Source organism: Lepidochelys olivacea, assembly GCF_965140295.1.
Source record: "Lepidochelys olivacea isolate rLepOli2 genome assembly, chromosome: 9".
Lineage (NCBI taxonomy): Eukaryota > Metazoa > Chordata > Testudines > Cheloniidae > Lepidochelys > Lepidochelys olivacea.
In genome coordinates, this window is record NC_140419.1 from 93,253,523 (window position 1) to 93,273,075 (window position 19,553).

Genomic DNA, 19,553 nt, shown 5'->3' on the forward strand with positions numbered 1-19,553 from the left:
TCAGGGCATAAGGTGTTGGGGTACAATCTCTCCTTTCTCCTGATACCACTTACAATATGAAGTTTCACCCCAGAAGGAAACTGTCTGAGAAAGCTACAAAGAGCTAAAAAGAAGGGTTCAGAATAGGCCATTCTCAACTGTAATGCATCAGCACAAACAATATATTCTCAGTGGAACCCCATCCTACGGTGCTTGAAATCCAAGGGAAATGGGAGTTGAGAATGCTCAGCACTTCACAGGACTGAGACCTATGTACACATATAGGTCCTGGTCCAAGTCATACAGCCCTTATTCAGGGAAAGCTCTTATTAGCATAAAGGGGAAGCACTGGATCCAGAAGACAGTGAGAATCACAGAGGTTTTTTTAAGCTTATTAAAGTGTGTGTGTGCTTTAAAAATTAAATTCCATATTTAGGAAAATAGCAATCTCCACATTTATATTTAAAATATAGGCAAATGTAAATGGCAGCCTGGAAATTTACAAACAGCAGAAGTAATTGCCTGCTTGTCTGTGTGGATTTAAGTGTCATAGCTTGCAGTTCAATGAAATACAACTCCATGAGTTTACACATCTGGGGGACATAACAATGAAATTATTTTGGGGAAGCCTGTAAGGAAAAGCAGCATGTACTGTTCTAACTAAAATATGTTTAGACTGGCAATATTAATGGGGATTTAAGCTTACACTTAGTATTGTGGACGTGTCGGCTCTCTGGGATGTTTACGGATCCAAGTGGAAAGAAAAGTCCATTCGCCTGGAAAGTGATTACGTCTGCATTTGGTCTCCTCCCTCCCCCATATTCTTTTTCAAATAGCTTCTTAGAGGACAAATTAAAGAGGCAAATTTAAAATCAACATCAGTGCATTTCCTAATCCCTGTTCTCAGGACACAGGGGGAATTGCCCCCTCCTCATCCCGTGGAAAATCCTACGAGAGAGGCAGCTTGGGGTGAAACTTTCATTGCAATTCCCCTTGCAGTGTTTCTACAAATTCTTCTACTCTGGGGCATGTGTGGACGGCATTACCCACCGCTTCCCTCCAACTATTCAAGAAACCAGAGAGGCTGACCCTTAAATCCCACAAATGTCAGAGATCATCCACATGGAGGACCCCTTCTACCATCACCGAGTCTCTCTGTGCCCTCTTTGGCTCAGAGGCATCATGGAAACAATGAACAACATAGCCAGGAAATTCAGCACAGGCAGCTGCCTCTGGGACTCCCTTTAAAAGGGGAGAGCATCTCAGTGCAAAAGGTAGCGCTGCCTGGACTGTATTAAATCTTGTGCAGACCGCACATAAGGCATGGGGACACGAGGCAAGATCCCCCTGTCCATCTAAATCCCACACCAGCTCAATCCTTCTGCTTACTTGCAGAGCTCATCTTGGGCCCTGAGAACGGTGTGGGATGATGACATTAGGGTGACCAGACAGCAAGTGTGAAAAATCGGGACGGGGGTGGCGGGTAATAGGAGCCTATATAAGAAAAAGGCCCAAAATCAAGACTGTCCCTATAAAATCGAGACATCTGGTCACTCTAGATGCCATGCTGACCAAACCTGATCCTATGGGGGATGAGGGGAGATGATCCACGTACACAAGGCCCCCACCATATGCAACTTGAGAAGAACAAAAAGGCATATTAATCAGAATCCATTTACATATTAATTCAGTTGGGATATTCTCCTCTTCTCACAAATCTCAGCATGAGTAGCTGAAACCCATAGTGCTGCATCAACCAGATGGGAATGTAAAAGCAAAAGTGCATCTTGGCTATTCACAACAGGAGAGGTGGTTTTTCTAGCTACTAGATATTGCATTACCATGATTTTCAAAGGAGACGTTTTAAAACTTCCTTTTGGCTTCAGACAAAACTTTTTTTTTCATTTTTTACCCTTTAGCTCTTGCTCTATTGAATGAGAGAGTGGTTTAATTGTTTTGAAAATGGGAAATGGGGCATGATTATCTCTATCAGTAGTACTTTGGCTTTATTACACAGTCTTAAAATGCACATTTTATAGTGCTTCACATATTTACATCTACCTATCTAAAACACATACCATTGTAATATATTATGTTGCAAAAATTAAAAGCCTACAATCTAAATCTGATATTTCTTCACTAATTTATTCCCAAGCCAATATGTATTTTGATGTTCCAAACCATTGCTAATTAACACATGGAAATATTTTAACATGGATTTTGATTAATTCCATTTAACAGTCTAACCAGTGCTAAAACATATGTGGTGTGTCATTTCTTTCTTTTGAGGAAGGCATTGGCATTAAATCTTTCAATCTTCCTAAGCACCAAATGCTAATTTCAGGAAGATTAAATAACAGACTGCAGCTACGGTTTCCTTTCTTTGCTTCCCAGAAGGTAAAATGAACATATTTATGTGGGAGGAATTTCTTTACTGCACAAGTGAACATGCAGAAATTAGATTTTTTCCCCCAACATTGCTAATACACTTGCAATAGCCTGCCAGCTAAAGAACTTTAACCTATATCTGCAGTTCATGGACAGTTGCCAAGCTATATGTTCAACTTTCTTTCCCTTAAGTATTCCCATATGATGTTTTCACCTGCAGCCCCTAAGTGCTTTTCCATACTTGGATCAGAGACAGCTAGCTTAATAGTGGGGTGACTGTGGCTATAACTATAAAGCTAGAAATACTCATATAAGACCCTCCTCTCATTTTCATACTTTGAAGCTATGTTATATGCAAATAATACAGGATGGTCCAAATGGTTTAAAGTGTGTGCAATTCCGCATGCCTCTGAACTAAGCATTCCAAATGTGTGACATACGCATTCAAAGGTATGGGCCAACTTATTTGCACATGCAGATCCCCAATTTATACACATTCACCAGGTATGCCACATGCATCTCAGGAGTGTATATTCAGTGTTCTATGCATCCCCCTTTTGTAGCTGGTCCAGGGAAGATGAGCGACTACTACAGGCAGTTACTCCTTTAGCTGCAGTGGTAGAAGTTCATACCTTTAGTGCTGAAAGTCATGGGTTCAGGCCCCAGGGATGGACCCTCAATGGCTGTTATTACACATGCAAAAATCTGTGCATGCTCTTTCTCCTGAACGTTACAAAAAAATGAAAAAAAGCCTTCTGTGTTTCCAGACTATTTGCAACCTGCAGCCACAGTCTGTTTCCTGTGCTTTTTCACAAAGCAAGAAACATAATATAGGGACAAAATCCCAGAAAGTAATGAATGGAAAAGGTAGCAGATATGTACAGTAGTATTTTTCAAGTCATCTGTGTGTTATTTTCAAAGGTTTGAGTTAGATAAAGTAACATTTAACAAGGCATTTGGTGCAATTTTCAGATTTACAATGATGCCATTCTACAAAAGGCCAAATTGCTGACATCAGATAGCTTGTAGCGCTCCCAATATCTTTGGTGGGAAACATGCACGTTCATTTGCAGGCAGAATTTGGGGCCAAAGTAAATATCTGCATCATTAAAAATACAAACATCTGAAAGACTTGCATCTAAACATGTTTGAAACCAGTTATGCTTCTATGCCTTGGTTTCAGAACTCACAAATATTATGTATTGTTTAAAGCAAAACGTGTTCTACAGAGCACTTATATTTTGTGCCAGGGTCTCAACTCTATTACACCAGTGAGTGTGGTCCCATAGGAACCGCTTGGTCAATTGAGGATCACCCAGATTGGTGTGGGATCCAGCCCTGCCCTGGCAACGCCCTCCCTACTCTGACTTACCCCTATGCCAGAGGGCTGGAGATGCAAAGCTGGTTATTCCAACTTTATATCAGCACCCTGACTACAGTAGGAGTATCCAGGGAGTAAGGTATTACTCAACATGAACTAGAATGTCACAAGCTGGCCCTCAACAATTGCCTCCACGTGGCTTGGTTATGTCTTCCTTAAATTAGTATAGGCAGGTTAAAAAAAAGAGTGGTTTTATAGTGGATTAGGAGATTCAGCCTTAGGTATGCAGAGGCAGTCATATCTCCATAATAGTTTGCACTCGTACAGCACCTTTCTGCCAGGGATCTAAAAATGCCTAACAAAGGTGGATCAGTCTTACCCCTGTTGTCCATATGAGGAAACACGCAAGCACTGAAAAATAAAGTGATTGGCTCAGGGTTACACTTCAGAGCTTTGCAGACCCTAGTATTCCTGACTGTGGGCATGTAGGTGATGCCTTCTCAACTTTGTAGAAGATGGTGCAATGTGGGTATAACTAACCTATTCCTTGAATGCACCATAAATGGCACAGAGAGGGAAAACAAGTTCTATTAATATGCAGGAACTGTTTTCCTCAAGGCTCTTTGAGGTCACTTTATTTTCTGCCACCTCTGGCTAGGCAATTGGAATAATAATATTTCCTACAATTAATTTGGACCAACAACTAATGGCTTACAATTGCCATTCAATTTGGAACTGGGGAACCTCAAAGGGTTGGAGATTCTTGTGCATGAAGTCACACAAGAAGATGCATTCTTGCAGAACACTGGCATCTCTGCCTCCACTCCTAGGCAGAATTCAGAGGCACTGGGGGAAAAATATCACTGTGTGAGAAAAACCATCCAACCCCCCAAAATATTGGGTATGGGGGCCAGTTATTTCATCTAAACCTGTTCACTTGTCTCTATTTTACAGGCTTGATTCTGTACCCAATGAAGTCAAATGCAAAACTCCTATTGACCGCAATGGTTCAGTATCAATTCCTAAATGCCCATGATTACTTCTGTAGTTCCTGTTGCAAATAGATAGGCCCTAGCTGTGTTATTTCCCCCTCCAATACCCTTACCCCCAAAAAATACTCCTGCTAATGACAGTCTCAGCAATAGGACAGTAGCTTAACAAAGCAAGAAAAGGCCACAATAAGAGGTCTTCAGACGGTTGGCATCATATGTTCCTCATTTAGGAATATCTCAAAAACATTACTTCTCACAGTATTTACAAATGAAAAACACATGGCTATAACTTATAATACTGCAAGAAACAGTGCTCTTCTGGTTTGTTTTTGGCCTCAGACTTTTGAAATATGAACCAAGTGAGGGCATTTCAGCTTAATGCTTGATTCAGTCCATTATTCTTAAACCCCCAAAGTTTTGAAGGAAGAGTGAAGCTTGCATTTGAAAAGGCAATGTGCCCACAAATACAGTAATGCACTTTATTTGGCAACCAAAGCATAATGTATTTTAAAGGGGAGTTAGTTACCTCAAGGCTTTTGCTTTCCATTCAATTAAAAAAAAACATATTAAACTGGCTTTGGGTGCCCATAAAAAGTTTTATAAGTCATAGATAAAGCCTCTTGCGTTTACCATTTGGGTTGAATCAATATGGTTATCTACCTGTCAATTTTTCTTGCTCTTTAATGCAGAAAGTAGCAGCTTTTTTTATAGCTAGCTTAGAAAGTACTGAGTTAATCAATACATCCAGAGATAACAGGATGATTTGAAACACATATAACAAAAGCCTATCACTTTGCTGTATAGAGAACCCGTCAAAATATTATCCTAGAAGTCACGCGGAAACAGAAGTTCTCCGTCTTCCATGACTAAACGGGTGGTGACAGTGGGGTTGTGGGTCTTTTGGATGTGTTCATAGCGTTGCGTTATTGGGAGAAATTCAGTGTTTCTTATTTTGCAGGAATATGTAGTCAGCTATGCAGAGATTCTTGGGAACACTGAAGAGTTAAAAATTTTCTTAATTACCCCAGATTTACTTGGCCTCAAAAGAGCTATTGGAAACTCTTGCACAGTTTGTACAGTGCAAATGATTTTTCACAAGCTTATCTGGAAACTGCTCCGATGTTCCCACAGACCCGAAAACCTCTTGATTTAGTCAATGTGCTCAGTAATTTGTGTCCAAGCCCAAACTGAAATGTACAGGCTTACTTTCAGCTACCTCATGCTGAGTTAGTCAATTTGAAATCATTTGTAAGCATATGACTCCTAAAGATTTAAATATACATCGGTATATCAAGATTCTGGATTTTAACACAGCAGCGAGAGGATCAGCTGTTATAGTGATTTCTAACCCCTACATTTTCAAAGAAATGCATAGGATTTAGCTACATAGTTCCCATTGAGAGTTAAGTTGCAATCACACACCATCATCCCACTTAAATAGGTGGAATTCTGCATACAGTACAAAAGCTCTCACGGAGTCTAGACTTGCTAGTATTTACCAAGTGTAATATGCAAGTGCAAAATTAATATATACATATAAATATGGAATAAAGAGACCAATACAGAGAATGAGAAAAAGAAGATATGTCTGAAACTTGCTTTAACTCCAGTGCCCATGTTGCCAAGTCGATGTCACGGGTCTCACAATATTTGGTGTTTTTCTTAAAGCCCTAGAACCTGGAGCCATGTGACAAAATTTGACTCTAATATTTCATTAAAAATAATAAATTTCTAGCCCTTGTAGTTGCAGAGTAAAGCTTGAAAACATGAATCCTACAGGCTTCGAAGGTAAATAAAAAGAACCCCAAATGTATTTCTTTTTGAAATTGTGATTTTTTTTTAAGCCAACCTAATGAGTTTTTGGAGCCAGACTCATGCTTGTCATAGACAAGACAGAGTGCTATTCGTTGTGTTAGGATTTGAATTCATCCTATTGTTGTTCTAAGAATTTTGACCTTGACAATGAGAAAATAGTAACTATGCACAGGGAAGTGATGTTAGATATTTTATCTATATTCATACCCAAGAGGAAAAGCAAAGGACTGAAGGATCCGGCAATCACCAAAATAATCCCCAAAGGATATGGCAGATACACAGTGTGCCTGATTCTTCCCTTAGCAATGACTGAACAAATGTTTGTTAATTCTAACCGAGTTGAGGGCTACATGGGCCCAATCAAGTAACACCAAGCATGCTATAAAATTGACCACTTCCTCAAGCATAGCAGAATGCCTCCAGGGCACTAAACATTCTGTATAAAGCCATGATAAACAGGACCATATTTTCACAGTGGCCTCAACCCATCCTTTAAATCTGCGTGCCTGGACAGTCATTTTTGGGTATCAAAGTTTTAGCAGAACCAAATCCTCTGATTTGAATGCACAGATTTGCATAGCCTGGTCTTGCAGAGGTCTATATGCACAATTTGCACACACAAAATTAATTTGTTCATATAACTCCAGGTTTTGAGGTGTGCAAAAACTTGAGCATCCAAAAACTTGGCCGTGCCATCTTGGTGGGTGGATTTAAAGGCTGGGGTAAGTTTGAAAAATTGGCTCTGAGCATCCAAGGGAACCTACAGAGCCAATCATAAGAAGCACCCAAAAAGGCAACTTTCCTTCCAATGGTTTGAAGGGGTCATCATCACCTGCAATGTTATTAGCATGGAACCTCATGTGTCAGAAATGAAATTGTTTCAAGCAGATCACAACTGCTGGTGGCAGCTAGGGAAGGTTCATAAATTGACATGCACCCCCAAATAATCATAATCCTTCACGTCAATTGTATAAAGATTACAACAGAGCCCCCCCTCTCTGCTGTCATTCCGAAAATGTTATGGGTTTCACAGTTGTGCCCTCTCAGTTCTGATTAAGCTTACACTAAACTAGTTATCTATAACCTTCGATTAGAAAGAGTTTTATTGCCGAATGTAAGTTAAATTACATTCAGAACGCACATTAGTGGAAAACCATACAGAGGCAAAGTTTGCAGTCCTTACACAGGCAAAATGATCCTTAAATCAAGTGGAGTTTTGCCTGTGTGAGGACCATTGGCTTTGGCCCATGCCGTACATTCTACATAGCAGCAGGAAGTCATTCCTGACTGCAGCATAGCTGCATAGCTTTTCTCTCCCTCTGCCATTCATTGTTCGCTTTTATAACACATGGACTGTTTTAAGATTATTATCTGTAGTCAACTGCTGAAGTGACTTGAGTTTACTATTTACCCCATAATAAATGAAGCTAATTATACACACAAAGTGTTCGCTACACAGGCTATAAACCAAAGCAGCTATAGCCACAAATTCACCACATAACTTTTTCATCTGAGTGACTACCAGCCTTTCTATTAATAAAAACAAATGGTTCACATCAGTTGTATTTAAAGCTATACCAACAGATTCTGGAGGAAACCCTGCCGTCATTGAGATCAATGGCAAAACTCCCACTGACATGAACAAGGCCAGGATTTCACCCTCCTGTGCTGAACGTAGAGGAAAAGTTGATCCACGGTGTAAGCCTAAAGTTCCACTACAGAGAGATACTCCATATTAACGCTGCACTTCAAAGTGTGCTTATTGACTCATTGTTATTTTAATAGAGATCAAAAGTGAATAAATGTATTTGCCTTTGCACCATCATTATTTCTTTTATATGCAATTATTTACTTGCCAAACACCACTAGCGATAAATTGCAAGAGAGTATGAAGCTATCTACATCAGCAGATTTCTAACCTAAGGTAAAAATAAACAGAAACATCTGTAAAGGAATCTTGTGCAAAGCTACATTTATTAACAAATACATTTTCTAATAAAATGCCATCTGCAAGCAACCCTCAGCTTCCACCTGATATAAATAGGCCTTTTTACTGTTTTCAGATGCAGTTCCCAGAAAAATTATTCCAAACTCTACTGCAAAACACATCAGTCTTTGTTGCTGCCTGGAATGTTAATAAATAACATCAAGTTTTTAAACAGTCAAACAAATTATTGGCTCAAAACAATTATTCCAATAGGAAAAGCTGACCTTTTCCAATAAAGTGTCTTAAGAATGAATCATTTCTTATTTCTGGTATAAAAATATTAACAAGCAGGGAAGTAATCTTGGGGGAAAACAGAAAGCTATGAAAATCCCATGTTGTAACTCTGTTCATGCATGTACTAAAAACCTACCTTGCAATGGTTACTGCTTTAGAGCAACTCTGAATAAGAAATTTATTATATCAGTACAAATGCTTCAGTTGGTACCCTTGCAATACAGCTGTGCTTGAAGTGTCCAGGAGAGAAATAAGAGCTAATTATAACTTTAATCACAGGACTGTTGTAACAGACCAGCAACACAAAACTCAGCAATTTAAGTTCTTGGTGCCAGGAATTGGCATTGAATCCCACTGCTAAGTGCTATTGAAAAATGCATGAAGACTTAACGGGATACATTTTCAAAAGTGTTTCTCACAGTTTAAGGCACATTAATTCCATTAAAGTCAATGGGAAATGAGCAATGAAAACGTACCCCTTATTGTTAGCAGTTCTGTACAATGGGCATTAAAGTGGTCAAGGAATTTCCAAGTTTATTTTAGATTTTTTTTCTCCTTTGGCACAGTGCATAACAGCATTCTTTAAATCGGATTAATTCCAAAATAAATCTACAAAACTGTGAACAATGCAGCTGAATTAAGATATATTAGAGTGCTGTGGCCAGCCAAGGATCTGACCTTTTACTGTTAGTGTGACACAACCAAAGTTAGTATTCCACACTTTGATTTTAAAAATTGATGTATCGCTGCTTACTAGGGTTGTCACAACAATCCTTACCAAAAGAAAATATAACCATGCATTTTCTAGGAAAGGGGTGTCTTTTCAGATCACAATTTCAGGAACTGGAACTTCATACTTAAAGAAACAGACATACACTAGGTTAAATACTCATCAGGTCAGACCTGTTAAGATTCCAGAAAAAAGTGAACTAAGAAAATGACTTACCTCGCTAGCTTGAGGAATGGTAAGCTTTGGTAATTTATTCTTAGAACTGGGTGCATTAGCTTTTCCTTCCAACAGTGTTCCAAATGTTTGATTTCCATAACCACTCTCAATTTCTATTGGAGGTTTCAGTTCAGGTGAGTCATTAGGTACTTGGTCCTGACCATCCATAGGCCTTACATAAGCTGTAGGTTTTTGCTGGACCATGCTAGTTTTACAATGCAGTCCTGGTGGGAAACTCTGGGTTGAGAGACCATTGTTTGCGGATAACAAAGATGTAGAAGGAAGTGGAGATCCAGGACCGTGCCCTACAAACTCAAGTTCTACAGGTGACTTGGAATGACTGTTTTCTTTATAAGAATGTTCTCCAGTTGTTGATTTGGAGTGATTGTGCCTCCGTGAATGTGAAGATGATGGAGCCGGGTTTGCTTCCTCAGCGCCTCCATTTTTATGTTGTTCACTCTGACAGTTGTAGAGATCGTCGTACCTGCCTTGAGGCTGGTCATGTGAAGAGCTATGTTTTGTCCTACTCTGTTGACTATTGGATTGGCTTGGCTGTGCACCATTAGAGCTGTGACCACCACGTGACCAATCTGTCCTGGATTTCCTGCTGCTCTGGTGACTGTGTAGCAAAGTAGAATTTGATGACAGTGAAGAAGGTGGGGGCATTGACGTTGACGAGTGACCACTGATCTGGTGAGACGGAATCATCCTGTTTCTCTGTTCTGGAAAAAAGTTCTGTTCATTTTTGTCAATGGGAGTCTGTGGTACAGAATTCTTTGGGATTCCTACAAGGTGGCTCTGGTTGGAATGGTTGGTTAACAAGTCCTTCATTTCATCATAGTTTCCCAATGTGTTTTGGACACGGTTAGCAAGGGCATCACCTTTATTTGTCTAAAATACCAAAAAGATATAGGGAAAAGAGTGAGTAAATTCCTGGTTGTGAAGTTACTGCTTGGAATGGTTGTCTTAGGAAACGACAGCAAATGTTAGCTACTTAATAGCGTCATGCTGACATTTAATTTAATTTCAATTACATTTTGCATATGTTATGTAAGAAAAACTCATCAATAACTGTGTTCAAAGAACCTCTTGGAACAGGCTTGCATGAGTAACATTTGTATACTGCTTCCTTTTTTCTTAAATATGTTCTCAGAGAAATATTTAAATTACATCAGTTATGGATGTTATGAGCAAAACAGTCTGGTTTTATGTCAGATAAGTTGGGCTTGTACATTTTATATTCTGCAAAATGTGAATGTACAATTACTGGTTATTGAGTATTTGAATTAAAATCAAACATTTTATTTAAATATGTTATTGCTATAAACCAGGCTAAACCGACAATAAACATAAGGAGCTAAATTCATCCCATGTGTAACTTTAATGATTCCTTTATACAGGGCTCAGTTTGGCCCAATATACGTAACATTTGAGATCTAGAAAACATACTGCTTCCAACTGGTGAATTAACTGCTACTAAAAGAGTGTTCCAAAGATGTACTAAAGTAGCATATAATTTCTATATTCTGAAGCACCAGGAGGCCTCTGTTGGCTGAGAGTGTGGTGTGTTCATGAATCAGTCACTCACACTTCTCTTCAAATCACAATAATCATGAAGTAAGTTCTGATTCATCTATGTTTTACTATTATTTTTCATTCTGAAGTGGTTTTCACTATGCTATATATAGTAGACTGGGTGAACAAGCTGAAAGGTTATAATTGATATGCAGCTAATTTCATTTTCCTTTTTGTTTTAAAAAAAGTCAACCAACATAGAACCAATAAACGCAGTCCTCTTATAACCCTTGACGTTCCGCTGAAATGACCAGCATTGCATTAAAACAGCCTATTCCCTATACACGCGTTACTTTATCAGACTCAAGAGGTGAGAAACACTGCTTTCAAAACTATCATTCCTGTCCAAGCATATGCTGAACTTCAACAATCTGGAAGCAGAGTTTGAAGCTACAATATATGTGAGGTAGGGCTTGATACTTCATATAATTTCTCTCAAAGCATGCTCATACTTCAAGTTAAGTCTCCCTTTCCTCCCAAACGCTGAGCAAAAGAAAGAATGAAGACAGAAAATTCATGCATGGATTCCTCTTGGAATATCTGCTTAGATTTCCAATGCTCAACTAGTCTATAGAGGAGAGAAATGTTGCAAAAAGATTTATGTTCTTGGTAGTTCTCATGCAGTATAAAACATTTGGGGGAAAAGATAATAAATGCTGATTTTCTCTGTCTCAACTTGCAGGAATTATAATGTATATTACCACTGCATTGAAGGAGCAATTTAAATGTTAACTGTCCAGTGTTGTTCTCATCTGTATGAGTTGCTTCTAACCGAGATGGTTAATAGTTACAGCTGTGCAGGACTAGGAATCACTTTTGTTCACTAAAAGTCCCTAGGTTGGTCATTTTAGTGGCAAAAAATATATTCGAGCTAAGCCAAGAATGACCTCTTTGTATATGAGCAGTTTCCTTCAACTGAGTTGCACAATGTGCCATCTGGGCAGCAGCCAAAACCAGACTCTCTGTTCAACCCCCAAAATTAAAACAAGGAGATTCCATTGTGCTTAAGGGCACAGCAGGAATTATGATGCAAGCCTTAAACACTTACATACTCGTGCTGTTTCTTCCTTCCCCACCAAACTTTTTAACTCTTTGAGACACAGCCCACGTGATGGCTAAGTATCTAGAAAGTCCAGAACCACACGCTTTCATCAGCATTTTGGTTACATTTTCGATTTACACTTAACTTACTATCCATAAAGTAAAGGAGAAAAGTAAAAAGAGTACCAGGAACACATTATTGCACTGTAACATTTTAATATCACAGCAGCACATAAAAGAGCTTCTTCTCTAAGCCTTCACAGAGAGACTCAATATTTTAATTTTAATACATGGATTTTCAATCATTTTTACTGTTAGAGGTATCTGACTCTCAGGTTTTTTTTAAACATGTCACCTAATGCTAAATGTCATTTCACTTAACACTAGCTCTCTGTTTTATGCAAAATGTTCACGTCCTTTGGGATGAAAGGCACTTAATAAATGTAAGGTATTATTATTTGTAGTCATTTTCTGGGAGTATTAATGAAAAAAACCCTTTTCTGAAAAGCACAGAGATAATTAATTTAAACCTCCTGAGCCTATTTTAAAACTCTCTCAGATCCTGATCCGATGCTTACTGAAGTCAGTGGAAAGATTATCAGTGGCTTTAATGGGTTTTGGATCAGGCCCTCAAAACATAAATACCTCTGCCAATAAAGAGATAGTCCACTGTAGCTTGAAATACAGTAAAACACAAATAGAAAATGCACCCCTAGGGCCAAACTCTCCTCATTGTGTGACCTCATTGAAGTCAACGAGGGGCACTGTGTGTAATTCAGGGCAGAATCTAGACTTAAGTCTTGACACATATCAGTAATATTTTTATTTTCTTCCTCAACAGATTTAGCATTCTTATTGAAAAGCAGGGTATGCCTGGCTAGTCTTGCTACAAGCACTACAAAAATGAAATTAACTATTTCCGGCCATTACATGTTACCAGGTAGGGGACATTTTTAACACCCTCTTCTGGATAATCCATTGATTTCTTAAAGGAAACTTCTCTACTCTATTTTCTGAGCAACAAGTTGAACTGTGGTTTTGCCACCATTAAGGAAACGTATCTTCTGAGTATTCCACTAGCAGTACTCCCCCCACCCCCTCTAGCCTCTCATTAATTTAGGAAGTGCACACTTTTCTATGTTTGGCTGTACTGCTTTAAAGAAAAAATCAGAAATAAAATCCTATTGAAAGGCTAATTTGCTCACTAGCTATTGCATTATGGTTCTACAAAGAACAAAACTAATGCATTCAGACTTATGGGCCCAATTAATATGGGTTTTGTGACAATTCCTATGAAAGCCTGAGGTTTCATAATTCATTCATTTTCTCATGCCTCCCAGCATAACTAACCTCTACGGACTAGAAGGTGAGATACTTTATGCTATGCTTGAACACAGTGAAGGGGCAATACCTAAAAAAGATTTAACATTCTCCAAAGACTCATGCAAAAGAAAATTCTTTCAATTGGGTCCTATTTCTCCAGCTGAACTATTTCAAGGCAAACCTCAAAAAAAAAAATTAAAAAAAACCCCTAATTATATCCAAACCTATTTATTAATGCAAAACATTAAAGGGTATCCCTAGTAAAACTGCAGCCTCTGCCAGGAAAATTCCTACACTGCTGATTCAAGCATCTGCAGACATGAGACCCCAGGCTGTGATCTAGTCAGCTCTGACAAATTAAGCAGTATCAGTGTTTGAAAGGGAGACCTCTAGAAAGCTCACATGATCCATAACTGGCAATAGGCAGTGCTCATACCTCTTTATCCATGCTGGCCAAAATTGTGGTAGACAGCATAATATTTTTGAAATATTTTCTGCATTAGACTCTGGCACATAAAAAGAACATCTTTCTACACACACACCCCCCTATGAAAAGTAGATAAGATGGACGGACATAATAAAGGAATAGGTGATTAGGCAGCCTTTCCATAAGTATACAAGTGATGGTGATATCCATATAATTCATGGCAGAGAGCCACATGATAAACTATATTTATGTTGCACTTCTGCCCACGAAGTTACGTCTCCCTGGCTTATTTTTGTTTGTTGTGTTTGTCGGCAGGTTGGTCTCAGGGCATGAGAGAGCCAAGATGGGTGAAGTAATATCTTTTGTGGACCAACTTCTTTTGGTGAAAGAGACAAGTTTTGAGCTTCACAGAGCTCTCCTTCAGGCTACTTCATCCCGGTTATGAAGAAAGCTCTATGGAGCTCGAAAGCTTGTTACTTTCACCAACAGAAGTTGGTCCAGTAAAAGATATTACCTCACCCACCTTGTCTCTCTGGACTATTTTTAACATTCCAAGCAGCTACAGTTTAACTACCAGGTGTTGGCTATTTACCTGTTTTCTCGTCCTCATACGAAGTGGCACTGGCAGCAGCTCCATCCAATAGTTCCCCATTTTGGGTTAACTGCCGCAGTGAATGGGGAAGGGTGGGTGTGCAGAACAGAGATATTAGAACAGGGAACCAACGAGATGGAGAGAGATGTTTTGTATTTCTCAGATTCTCTTCTCCCCACTTCAACTTCTGTGGTCCTTTGGAAATTCATGGGCCAGATCTTTAGTTGATGTAAATCAGCATGGCTCCATTAACTTTATTGACTTTGCTAATTGAGGATCTGACCCCATGCGTGGTGAAAGGTCACTCCATTTGCATTTGATGGATACCTTCTCTTTCCCTTTCCTCTGCAAACCTAATTGAGGGTCTGCTTGCTTCTTGCTGGCAGCTTCATTTATTTTGGACAAGTGGCATTGCCACTCCTGGTTATGGATACAGGAGAATGGACCATATTCTGATCTCAGCGACATCAGAGTAAATCTGAACTAATTTACATTAATGCGACTGAAATCAGAATTTGTTCTGACTGGAAAAGAAACAAATCTATTCCCAAATCCCTCTTGCTTCTCCTCACACACATTAAAAGTACACAGGGTTTACCATTGAATACAATTTCAGTATGTCAAAATGTTGGAAAATAAGTCCAAACATGCTCTCTTTTGATGTTACCGTCATCGGCAGCAACCAGAGCAGACTAAGTGGGTGCACTTTGCACTATTCTTGTTGGATACAGAGGGCCTAATTCTCATTCATACCAAGGATCCTTTGCATCTGGTAGTGTAAAGAGGCTTTAAAAGGGGGCATAAGTTACATTTACACTCACTTTAAGGCTGGTTTACACTGCTCTTTCATAAACACGAATCAGGCCCAGAGTTCACTCTCTGCACTTGCTTTGTAACATAAACCACAACTCTGTCTTTAAGGGTCAAATCCAGCCCCCATTTGTCATCAGTTAAATTTCCACTAACATTAATGGAACCTGCATTGGGCCCTTAATAGCACAATCCTGTAAAGCAGTTGTTCTCAAACTAGGGCCGCTGCTTATTCAGGGAAAGCCCCTGGCGGGCCAGGAAGGTTTGTTTATCTGTCATGTCTACAGGTTCGGCCAATTGCGGCTCCCACTGGCCATGGTTTGCTGCTCCAGGCCAATGGGGGCTTCAGGAAGCGGTGTGGGCCGAGGGACGTGCTGGCTGCCCTTTCTGCAGCCCCCATTGGCCTGGAGCGGCGAACCGCGGCCAGTGGGAGCCGCAATCGGCCGAACCTGCGGATGTGGCAGGTAAACAGGCCCACCAGGGGCTTTCCCTGAATAAGCGGCGGCCCTAGTTTGAGAACCACTGCTATAAAGGAAATATCAGACAACCACTTTGTCCTTAATTCCTCCTGACGTAAAAATCAAGACAAAATGGGTGGAGTTTATTATAAATATATATATAGATATAGATATATAAAATGAATATTAAGGATATATATAGTCTTAATTTTCCTTGCTTCTGTGGATTTAAAACAAATTAAAACTATTATTTTTGTGTTTGGTTGTTTAACAATTTATTTATACACAACAATTTTTACACTAATTTTTATGCTGTTCTAAGAGAGTACAATTCTAAAGAAGTTGTATTCAAAAGTTCACCTTGTAAAACGGGTGATGATAGATATTTTTGAAAGTAATATATCTATTCTTTAAGGGCTATTATAGAAATGCATAGATTTTAAATGCAGGTATTGTGTACTCAGTTGTCCAGTTCTGAGCAAATGGACACAAATTTCAAAATGTAGGGACTATTTTAGCAATTTAAAACATATCTTTCTGAGGGCACAGTAGATATTAAGAATGGTTTTGAAGTGTATAATTTTTAATTCTCATGAAGAAAATTCTGTATTATTTTGTTTAAGTTAATTTTGGGTAAATTCTCCACCCAATTCATTGTTTCAAAATGAACGGGAGGAGGAAGACAAAAAAAAAATAAACCTTGACAATAATGAGAATATATTTTCAGAACGCCAACTCAAAAACCATACGCATTGCTAGAAAAGAAATCAGCATTTAGAGGACCTCTCTCTTTGACAGAAAGTGTTATTTATCTTAAACACACAGTACATCCTCAATGAAAAACTGCCCCCACAAATTCTATGAGGTCAATAAGCATTTTCGTAAAGCTTCAATCTCTTACTTGCACATTTCCATAAGCCTTTATTAAAAATCTGGACTTATTTCTCTACATTTAGAAATTATTTCAAAGATTCATATTGTTTGATTTTTCATTAGTCTCCTATCTATTTAATCCCATAAACTCCAATGCTGTGTCTTATTATCAATCTTTAAAGTGTAGCTTAACTAGGTGGGAGCAGAAGGCCAGGACTAAAAACAATTCCAAGAGGAGTAATCATGACACTCCATCTCCAGATGAACCTGAGCATGGTGTTGGTGGCCTGTGACACACAGAAGGTCAGACTAGATAATCTGGTGAGACCTTCTGGCCTTAAAACTCTCTGACTCTATGAAAACTTTTTTTTTTTTGCGCTTCATTACATCAAGTGCAGTGAATGTGTCAAGTTTCTTCTTCATCTATGTGGTGTAATATACCAGTCATAACTACACAAATAATTGGGGGGAGGGGGAAGTGCTCAATCATATTGCTACATGTTGTAAAACTGTTCCCCCACATACTTGCATGTTCTTGGTAGATTAACATCCCAACATTTGGCTTTCCCTCTCGCACACAGAACATTTTATATCAAGAGGCCTAGATTCTACAAACATTTTTGCACAAGCTTAACTTTAAGCATATGAATAGAAACAAATTAAGCACATGCATAAGTGTTGGCAGTGTCAGGGCCATACTTGTTATCTCTCATGAACGTAATCTGTGCATACTGGGAGAGATAATATAGTAGTTAGAAATGATCCACTAGGGTCATTTGGAACATTTTAAACACTTCCATTAAAATGAGCCACTGTACAGTCAACCCACCTTAGAACTCAGTTGTGATTTTTTTTTTTAAATTTGGGATGCTCATTTCAGACCTTTGCAATCAGTATCCCATTATTGGAAGAGCTACTCGATATCGAATTCATCTGCAATAAACCAAAAGCTATGAAATACAAAAGAAAAGATTAACTAGCTGCTGCAAACCCATCCAAATCAAAAGCATGTAGATCCTCTGTGCGGTATAGTCCCTTTTTATTCCTACAGGATTTCATATTTCAGTAGTAGATACAGCTGAATTCAGTAATTCAGAGTAACCACAATGGATTAGGTTCTGCTACCCTTACTGACACTGAGTGGATCTATAGCTCTTACAAACACTTGCACACAAGCTTAACTCTGCTTCCACGTGTAGTCTCACTGAAATCAAAGGACCCATTCATCCAATTAAGAATATGCACTAATGGTTGCAGGATTGGGGCCTTGCTTTGCAAGGAGTCTCTCTCAAATCGACGGGATTGTGTGTGTAGTAAATGTGAACTCCTCGTGAGAAAGTGGGTGGCCCAACATAAAACATCCCATTGTACTTTGCAAGATTAGATTTTAACCAGTAAACTACTGTCCCCAGTTGGTTGAAACAGTCTCCCAACCTATAATTATGAACCACCCCTTCATAACGATGCTGGTCTTTCTCCCTTACTGGTGATTTGCAAAGAGCACTCATCCTCCCTACAGCTGCTAACAATATAAAATGGAATGCTAAAGTGGTGGCCTTTCAATGGATGTCACTGATTGGGAAGAGAAAGTGACATGTACATTTACATTCTGATGAATCCATCAGGGGATGCCTGGCTACAAATCAAAGCAGCAGAAATAATCAAGGGGGACATCCCCTGGTGATGAAATTCTCAGACAGCAAAGCTCCTTACAGAGAATAAGTCTCATCGTAAGTCTCTTTGATATCCTTGTTATGCTCCCCAAAGAATTCAAACAGACATTCTCCCTGAACACTTCTTTGGACAATTATGATTGCAAAGGGAGAGCTTCCGGGCTCATAATTAAACAAAGAGATTCTGGTTTGAACAAATCAAGTATATTTTCCTCTTTAAAAATAAAGAGATTAAATGTCATTTTGGAGTTAGGAAAACCTAAGTAAAAATTCCTTTGGAGAGCAATATATACTTATTGAGGGAGTGTGCAGAATGTTCAGAAAAGGGAATATGAATCCAAACTCCTTGTTTCAATTCCTGGTTTTGTCACCAAAATGCTGTATAACGTTGGCCATGTTACTTAACCTGACTGTGCTTCAATTTACTAATTTCAAAGGTCTAACTATCTGTAGAGTCAGACAATCAAGATCATCATAATACTTTTCTTCCTCAGAGGTAAGGCTTAATTAGTATTGGCAAAATGCATTCAGATGAAAGACACTCTAAAAGTGTAAAGTATCATATAGCCATTTACCTTGTAGGGTTCCCCAAAGAGATTAAAACCTGAAGCAAAGAGATCTTCATCTTGCTGGACTTCTTGATTTCTTCGCTCCCATTCTTTCCTTTTAAGTGCACTCCGGTCTTGCTCATAGTGACTGAAAAAGAGGATAAGACAAAAAAGACAAGCAATTATGTTCCCCATATGTCAGTTAAACATTCATTGTTAACAATATTAGGAACAAAACACTGGAAACAGTGCAATTCAAACCGATGACTTTGAAAGAGAGTGAAATCCATCCAACAGTTTTCCCAAATGTAAATTTGGGATCATAGTACCGTACTAAATACAGCTATTTAGCCCAGCACTCAGATATTACAGAATTTGTTCCAAAGAGAAATCCCAGCATACACACCTAAACACACTTAAAATCTGCATTCACTGCACTAGGATATTCCATGAGAAAAACAGACCACATCATGAAACGAACCATCCAACTACCATGGAAGAACCTGCTCCAGTACCACCCCACGCTAGAACCCATAACGGGTATCATCAAAAAGTTACAACTCAGACTTGA

The 19,553-nt window shown here is 38.9% G+C and overlaps 1 protein-coding gene across 1 annotated transcript in view; it reads right to left on the reverse strand.

Moving 5' to 3' along the window:
• The window catches only part of AFF2 (ALF transcription elongation factor 2), a 406,623-nt gene that overhangs the window by 282,522 nt on the left and 104,548 nt on the right, over positions 1-19,553 (reverse strand). Inside the window, exons 2-3 of the mRNA XM_084638773.1 lie at positions 19,010-19,130; positions 9,663-10,553 (exon numbers count right to left, since the gene is read on the reverse strand). Coding sequence (XP_084494899.1) covers positions 9,663-10,553; positions 19,010-19,130 — 1,012 coding nt within the window. The remainder of the gene's footprint in view (positions 1-9,662; positions 10,554-19,009; positions 19,131-19,553) is intronic.